Raw genomic sequence first — 9308 nt, forward strand, 5'->3', positions numbered from 1 at the left:
TTTCCCTATAATAAAAACAAATTCAGGAGCAAATCACCTACCGTTTACCAGCAAATTCATAGGCCACACAGCAGCAGGCGAGAGCAATCCGGTTTGAACTGGCATCTCCGTAACGACACAACAATAATACATTTTCTGGCTGCTGACAAAAGTGCAGGAGAAGGAATCTGGGGGAATTGACAAGAGATCCTTTATCCCTGCCTTGAGTTGGAATTACACACTTCTCATATTATTATAACAATGACATTGTTGCCCCCCCCCCCCACACACACACACACACAGTAAGACTAATCCAGTTTGAACGGGGAAGCATCTGCTAAATGAATCTAATGTAATGTAATGTAATGAGGAGGCCGGCCAGGGGACGTTTATTATTGTAGCAGCTGAGGAGGCACCACTACCTCCTCTCTTCCCTCCTCCGCTCCTTGATCCAGTCCTCCTTTCTTCTTCTGCCTCTCCTCCTCCTCCTTCTCTTTCCTGCTCTGTTGTTCGGCCATTTTTCAGTTTGATTTAACATCTGGTCACAGGAGGAGGCACACGCACTGTATTCTTACACACACGCGCACTGTGTTTTTACACACACACACACACACACACACACTCACACGCACTGTATTCTTACACACACACACGCACTCACACGCACTGTATTCTTACACACACACACGCACTCACACGCACTGTATTCTTACACACACACACACACGCACTGTATTCTTACACACACACGCACTCACACGCACTGTATTCTTACACACACACACACACGCACTGTATTCTTACACACACACGCACACACACACACACACTGTATTCGTACACACACACGCACTCACACGCACTGTATTCTTACACACACACGCACTCACACGCACTGTGTTCTTACACACACACACACTCACACGCACTGTATTCTTATACACACATACTGTATTTATACACACGTACTATATTCATATACACACATACTGTATTTATACACACATACTGTATTTATACACACATACTATATTCATATACACACATACTGTATTCTTACACACATACTGTATTCTTACACACATACTGTATTAGGTTTAGGTTAGGTTTACTTTATTTGTTCAAGGGAGACAGTGTACATTAATAAAACATTTTTAAACCCAATTTTAGCCAAAAGGCAAATTTCCATTGGCAGTCCCCCTGCCAGAAGGTACAGGCTAAAATCCTGTGTAAAAAAAGGGTTAGCAATAAAAACAGAATCAAATCAAATCAGAATAAAATCAAGATAAATAACATTAGAATAAAAACACAACAAAAGCACATAGACATAGTAGGGATACAGGTCACAATACAGTCATGGACACAAGGACAGAGCACATCATGACATATTAAGAGACCCAGACATAGACAGACGCACCATATCCACACACACACATACTGTATTCTTACACACATATCTTAACAGGGACAGTGCACGTTAATCAACAGTGTGTTCATCAGAAATGTGTCAGTTAGCCAAATGGCTAATTCTCAACCGTTGCCAGATGTTTACTTTACATAGCAGGGAGACATAAAAGCACGCAGACAATTAAAAGCCAATTCATTCAACCTTTATTTAAACTCGAGTGACACCGAGGCATTTACAGTGACGTCAGGTATACAACTAAAAGAGATGGAATAACACAAAACAAAGATAAAAACAAGTAATCTGCACGATACAATCTAATTATAATAAGCAGGAAACAAGAAACAGGAATAGCAGACTGAAAGCACTTACAATGGTTATTAATCACAGCTAAAGATTGTCCAAAGGTTGGAAGAACATCAAGCTTTAAAAAGTGCATTGAAGGGCGTTCCAAGAGTACACACAGAGCACTAAAAGAGCAGTTTTTACTAAATTAGAACAAGCTCGGGGGAACCTTAAGCATATAATGCAGATCACTTGAGCGAACTTTGATAGAATCCAGAATTCCAATCCTGGTAATGTAAGAGTTGCTTACCAACGAGAGCTTTGTACATAAACAAATACCAACGTGCATTATGCCTCTCTGCGAGCCGCGAGGGCCAACCAACCATACAGAAAACAATGGTGAGTGTCATAGCCATCAGCAGCAATAGACCTGAGAGCAGAACGGTAGACTGTGTCTAAAGACTTAAGAGTAGAAGAAGCAGCAGCATGTCTGTAGACGACATCCCCATTGTCCAAAACCGATGAGAAGACTGCTTCAACAATCCTCTTTCTACTAAACATTGGAAAGCTGGTTTTGTACAAGAAGACACTTTTCTTTTTTAAAGATTTATTTTTTGGCGTTTTATCGCTTTATTTCTACTGGGCAGTCCAGTAGGGAGAGACAGAGGAGGAATGGGAGACAGAGTGGGGGGAAGACATTCGGCAAATAACGACGGGTTCGGGAGTCGAACCCGGGTCGGCCGTGTCGCGGCTGAGCGCGCTATGTGGTTCGCCACTGGGGCGCCCAAGAAGACACTTTTCTGACATAGTTTACTCACAAGATATCATCAAGCCAGATGCCAAGATATTTATACTCCATAAAACTCTCAATAGTAGATAAATTTGCAGCAGCTATATGAGTATTATTATGGTCAGGCATTATCATACAAGACACTATGCACAACAAGACATAAGCATTATCAGACAAGACACTGTTATGCACAGCAAGACATAAGCATTATCAGACAAGATAGTTATGCACAGCAAGACATAAGCATTATCAGACAAGACACAGCCAGCTATTTCAACAATTGTAATCCATACAGACGGAGGGATTAGAGTGAAGAGAATCATCGTGACACACACACACAGATAGGCAAGTCAGACGGATGAGGACAGACTAAGCAGGCGTGTAGAGGCTAGGTATGATGACACACCTGGTTGCTTTCGAGACATGTTTTAAGATTATGTATGAAGGAGCGATAGGTGGTGTGTTCTGAGTCTGGGGAGCTCTCTGTGTGAAAGATAACCAGCCAAATGAGCTGAGAATAATGTATTAATACATAATAATGTATTATGAACACGCACGCACACACGCACAAGCTTTCATCAAGTTTTTTTTATTTTTTATATATATTTTTTATTTAACCTTTTATTTACCCAGGCAAAGCGAGTAAGAACAAATTATTATATACAAAAGCAGCCTGACCAAAAAGCAAAGGCCTTTTGAGGGAAGGGGGGGGGGGGGGGCTGTAACAAAAACAAGGTCATGTACATGCATACAAGTAAATACAATACAAAATTACAGTAGCAATACACTACTACAAGGACAATTACACTAAATAAGATAGAGATAAGGAAAGAGAGGGGGGGGGAAAGAAAGGGAGAGTGAGAACCAGAGGGAGAGAGAGAGAGAAGAAAGGGGGAGAAGGAGGGAGGGAGGTAGGTGAGGGGGCCTATAGGGGGAGGAGAAAAGAGTCTGAGGGCTATGCGTGCGATCGGGAGGCAGTCAGCAGGTGCAACAGTCGGTTATGATCTGTTGCAGATTTCGTTTGAAGGCAGTGAGCGATGTGAGGGCAGTGAGTTTAAGGGTGTTTTTTGTAAGGTGTTCCAGTCGGACGCGGCAGCAAATCGGAAGCTTATCCAAGAGGGGATGTGGGGAATTGAATTATCAAATGCATTCATGGAAATTAATCTAACCTATCTCTCTCTCTCTCACCACCCTCTCGCTATCTCTCTCCTCCTTCATCTCTGTCCCTCTCCCCCTACTCCATCTCTCTCTCTCCCTTTATACCCACCTCTCTCCCTTTTATCACCCCTCTCTCTCTCCCTTTATACCCACCTCTACCTTTTTATCACCCCCTCTACCTTTTATCACCCCTCTCTCTCTCTCTACCTTCTATCACCCCCCCCTCTCTCTCTACCTTTATACCCACCTCTCTCTCTCTCTCTCTCCCTCTCTCTCTCTACCTTTATACCCACCTCTCTCTCTCTCCCTCTCTCTCTACCTTCTATCACCCCCTCTCTCTCTACCTTACCCACCTCTCTCTCTCTCCCACAGCTGTTACAGGTTGCCATGCAGGAAGGCGAGGCGGCTGTGCCAGGCGGGCTTCTACTACAGCCAGCAGGTCTGCCAGTGTATCCCCAACTACATGAGACCGGAATGGAATTGACCAATCAGGAGGTCAGGGGGGTGTGTGTGTGTGCGACCCCCACCAGTAATATGAGGGGACGGAGAGTGGCACTGGCCCCATAACACGAGGGAGGAGGAGGAGGAGGAGGAACTGAATGTCAACAAAACTACAAACGGCACTCCGGGGGTTAAAAGGAGAATGGGTGTGTGTTTTTCTCGACCCTCTTTTTTGCTCTTTGGCCCAATCACACACGAGCAGGAGACTGGACCCGCCCCCAAGAAACCAAAGGCTTCGGCAACTCATACGAGGCTGGGAATAGACTTTCACCGACGACGTGTAGGTAGACATTGGCCCTTTCTGACGTCGGCGCATGATTGGACCAACCACCAGAAGTAGCCAAAATGGAATCTGTCCAATGACAGGACAGCCAGGAGAGTGGAGTAGAGCCATGATTAAAGATATATATATATATATATACATATATATATGTTGACTTTCGAAAGCGATGTCTTTCTGTCTCTGACTTCCTAGAGTCTAGATGGAGGGACAGAACGAGGGAGGAGAGCGAGAGACCAGGGGCCTCGTCGCTGAATTTCAGAGACTACAATGAACGCGGCCTACAGTGAGAAGAACGGGGTGCGTGACATGAAAACCTGACCAGAGAGACTAGCCAATCACGGTTAGGGTTACTGCTCGATCCACGTGACGGCGAAGCGTCCCAGAGGGGAGACTATGTTCACGCATATGGACTCCTTTTTCGTTTTTGCTTTGTGTTCGTTTTTTCCCCTCCTCGTTCTTCTTCCTGAAAGCGTAAGGAATTTGGTTCATTTCAAAAGCACACCGTCTGAAAACAGTCATATTTAAAGCTCAAGTGACTTTAAAGCTCTTTGTGTGTACTACATTGTTCATACTGTACATAATTGATATGATACTCAACACACCCCCTTCCCCTCAATGTCTTCAGTAATCACTAGTCCCCAACGACCTGATCTCCACTAAAATGTGTTCGATAACAACCGACCATTGATCTCCGATGCACTTTTCAAAATGTAAATATGGAATTAGAATTAGGGTTTTGTGAAATAAAGGGTCCCTGAGACTCGTAGAAAAAAACGTATAAACTCTCAGATTTGAGAGAAAGAACTAAAGTTATAGTGGTTTTCAGACAGCGGCAATAAACCAGAGGTCACAGCATGTGACGTTATCTGATGCCACTGGTAATTGTTCATAATAGGGTGATGTCATTGTTGGGTGACACCCTATCTCACATGTTGTCAGTAACAGCAAAGAGAGAGAGAGAGAGAAATCTATATCTTCTGTTTTCTTCTGTCCAAGAAAAAGATACAAACAGAAGAAAAAGATACAGACAGAAGAAAAATATACATACACAGACAGACAAACAGAAGAAAAAGATACAGACAGACAAACGGAAGAAAAAGAGATAGACAGACAGACAGACAAACGGAAGAAAAAGAGATAGACAGACAGACAGAAGAAAAAGATACAGGCAGACAGACGGACAAACGTATGAAAAAGATACAGACAAACAGAAGAAAAAGACACAGACAGACAGAGGAAAAAGACAGACAGACAAACAGAAGAAAAAGACAGACAGACAAACAGAAGAAAAAGACAGACAGACAAACAGAAGAAAAAGACAAACAGAAGAAAAAGACAGACAGACAAACAGAAGAAAAAGACACAGACAAACAGAAGAAAAAGACAGACAGACAAACAGAAGAAGAAAAAGACAGACAGACAAACAAAAGAAAAAGACACAGACAAACAGAATAAAAAGACAGACAGACAAAAACAGAATAAAAAGACACAGACAAACAGAAGAAAAATACACAGACAAACAGACAGAAGAAAAAGACAGACAGACAAACGGAAGAAAAAGACAGACAGACAAACAGAAGAAAAAGACAGACAGACAAACAGAAGAAAAAGACAGACAGACAAACAGAATAAAAAGACACAGACAAACAGACCGAAGAAAAAGACAGACAGACAAACGGAAGAAAAAGACAGACAGACAAACAGAAGAAAAAGACAGACAGACAAACGGAAGAAAAAGACACAGACAAACAGACAAACGGAAGAAAAAGACAGACAGACAAACAGAAGAAAAAGACAGACAGACAAACGGAAGAAAAAGACAGACAGACAAACAGAAGAAAAAGACAGACAGACAAACGGAAGAAAAGGACAGACAGACAGACAAATGGAAGAAAAAGACAGACAGAGGACCGCTGCACGTCACTGAGCATGCCTGGGTGTGGACCCACTCTCTCTGGAGCAGTTGCCATCTATGAGACTTTCATTAGTTATTGATTTCAAGGGAGAGGCGTCACAGCGTCTCTTCAAACGCCTTCCTCCCTGTCGAGAAACACTAGCGCCTGTGTGCTGTTGATGCTCTGCACTGCCTTGCAGCTTGTTGTTTGTGGTGCGGGGTGGGAGGGGAGGGGGGGGGCGGGGTGTGGGTGAAAAGATATACAATACATTCGCATATTTATAATCTTTGGTACAGATGCGCATATTTATAATCTTTGGTACAGATGCTTTTTTTTTTTTTTTTAGATTTATTTTAGCATTTTTACAACTTTTACTGGCCATACAAGACCGACAGAGGAGAGGGAGAACGGGAGGAGATGTGGGGAGGACATGCAACAAATCAGCCCGGGAGCGGGAGGCGAACCTGGGACGGCCGTGTAGGTGTGTGAGGCACTATGCGGTGCGCCACTGGGGCGCCCTTTTAAAAAAATAAATAATAATGATCATCATTTGAAATCCAATCGACCTATCTCAATCTATTTCTTGATCCTCCGATCGCAACTGTCGTTTAAACCACGGGGGGGGGGGTCACTGAGGGAAGTGGCGACCATTGTGATTGGAAGAGAGGAAGAGAGGGTTGGGCTTGAGATGGGTTGATTGGCCCTCCTCCGATTACTGATCAAGTGAAAATAAAAGATCTTTGGTGTCAAAAGTGCTCGTTCTTTTTATGCTTCACTGTTTTTGAGGGGTCGCCAATAGGTGTTTCCCAGATTCCCAGAGGTCACGACCTATAAGGCTGTGATCAGATTGGACACCTTTTTCTTGCGCTCAAGCGCGTGGCGTGGCGCGGTGTACGTAGAGAATCGAAAGTGTGCAAGGAGTGATACCAGTGAATACCGTTACCTCAGCTAACGTTACATAAATTACATATAGGGATGCCCCGATCACGTTTTTTGCCACCGATACCGATCACCGATCGTCTATGAGCCATATCGGCCGATACACTGCCAATACCGATCGTTTTTGGTTTTATAAATAAAGAAAGAAAATTAAATATATAATTTTTTTATTTTTATAAAATATATATATTATATAATTATACTTGTAGTTGTATTATCTGCGAGACATCGCCACCACGCAACAAGTCAAAATGCTCGCTATCTGCAAACAGCTCCACTGTCTGTGTGTATACTCTGCTTTGATCAAATCACATTCAGCATGCCCTCAGCGTCCCCAGTCAGAGCGATAGTTCAACTTGACTAACGGGGTCTGAAACGTATAAGATGTTCGCACTCCGTGGCTAAAGTTGAAGCGAGGCGCGTAGTTTGGAGGAGACCAGACGGCGAGGAGTTTCACTGGGAGAGCGTAACAACATGCACAGTATCCCCCCCAGATCCCCTCCCTGCTGAACAGGCCAGTAGGAGTCTTACGTCGCAATGACCAGGACTTCCCCACCCACGAACACTGTGTTAACTGTGTCCGTAGGGATGACTGACCAAGCCGGAGGTACCGCTGCCGGGAATTGAACCGGTGGATCTTGTGTTATTTCAACACATACGAGAGTAGTAGTGTACCACTGTTTCCCCCCATATCCAGGGGCGTAGCTGGAGATTCTGGGCCCCATGAAAGAATCTATTTGTGGGCCCCCAATCCATGCGAGTGCGCGTTAGCGTGCAAGCTTAAAAAATGTAGGGCATTTATTTATTGATGAAAACGCATAATATGGTTTTTACCTATACATTCGGATCAGCAGTTCAGCACCTGAACTGTTGGTGGGTGAGCCTAGTAAAGGATGTCGCATTGCGTTCACCTTCAATGAATAATAATAAAACCATATTAATAAAAAGATAATAATAGTGTTCTCTGGGCCCCCCCCCCCCAGTGCTGGGCCCTTGGAATCATCCTAACCTCCCCCCCCCCCCCTCCCCCAGCTACTCCCCTGCCCATGCAGTGATGCGCTGCTTCAGGTCAGAACAAAGAATCATCCTAACCCCCCCCCCCCCCCAGCTACTCCCCTACCCATGCAGTGATGCGCTGCCTCAGGTCAGAACAAAGATATTACTGTTAGAGAAAATATGGGAAATAGAATAATCATTGAAGTGTACGCCATCGCCTCCTTCCGGTCTCCTACACAGCTCTGTCAACACAGGAAGAGCTTTACTCCAAGTGCCTTGTTGCATGAAATTGTTCAAATAAAAAGGTTTCCTAATTCTTCAGAGACAAATGTGGCAATAACTTTGAATTGCATGCATCAATATTTATTAATAACCAAATATGACACTGGTCTGAACATGCATGTGCTAATGCTATGCTATCAGAAAAGACGCCACATTATAATAATAATAATAATTCATTTAATGTATATAGCGCTTCTCAATAACCCGAAGTCGCTGACAATAGTCGGGAGCAAAGTAAGAAAAAAAGAAACAAAAGCAAAGAAACAAAAACAAAGAAACAAAACAAAAGGAACATGAGACCATGGGGGGAACAGGGAAGACAGGATGATAGCACAAAAAGACTGGAGACAGACATCAATCAGGTTGGAGGGGGGTTTGTGGGTGGGGGGGGGTTGAAGGCAAGGGAGAACAGGTGGGTTTTGAGGCGAGCTTTGAAGGTGGAGAGTGTAGGGGAGTCTCTGATGGACTGGGGGAGGGAGACTATGGCATGCACTTAGTCTTCTCCAGAGTCAGACAAGAAGGTGGATACCAATTTCCTCTCTGTGCGTTCAGTAGAAAGTTAACCGGGTGCTAGCTAGCATAGCTTAGCACAACGTTTTAAGATAGGCTAGCTAGTGGTCTGTATTGGCTTCCATTCATCTGTGCTAAGCTATAGGCTAACTTTCAGCCGGATAGGTTTCTATACTGAACGCACAGAGAGGAAACTGGTATATATCTTCTTGTCTGATTCTGGAGAAGACTAACAGGATAGCTTTTCCGTGGAAGGAGCCATGAGTGGACCCATTTTGCCGTTCA

General features: G+C 43.8%; 1 protein-coding gene across 1 annotated transcript in view; it reads left to right on the plus strand.

The window, feature by feature from the left end:
- vegfc (vascular endothelial growth factor c) overlaps window positions 1–5703 on the plus strand; it is a 62223-nt gene extending 56520 nt beyond the window's left edge. The window contains exon 8 of the mRNA XM_084318507.1: window positions 3990–5703. Coding sequence (XP_084174633.1) covers window positions 3990–4101 — 112 coding nt within the window. The 3' untranslated portion in view covers window positions 4102–5703. The remainder of the gene's footprint in view (window positions 1–3989) is intronic.
- Window positions 5704–9308: the final 3605 nt, after the last annotated feature.

This window comes from Notolepis coatsorum (assembly GCF_963971535.1).
Source record: "Notolepis coatsorum genome assembly, chromosome: 1".
NCBI lineage: Eukaryota > Metazoa > Chordata > Actinopteri > Aulopiformes > Paralepididae > Notolepis > Notolepis coatsorum.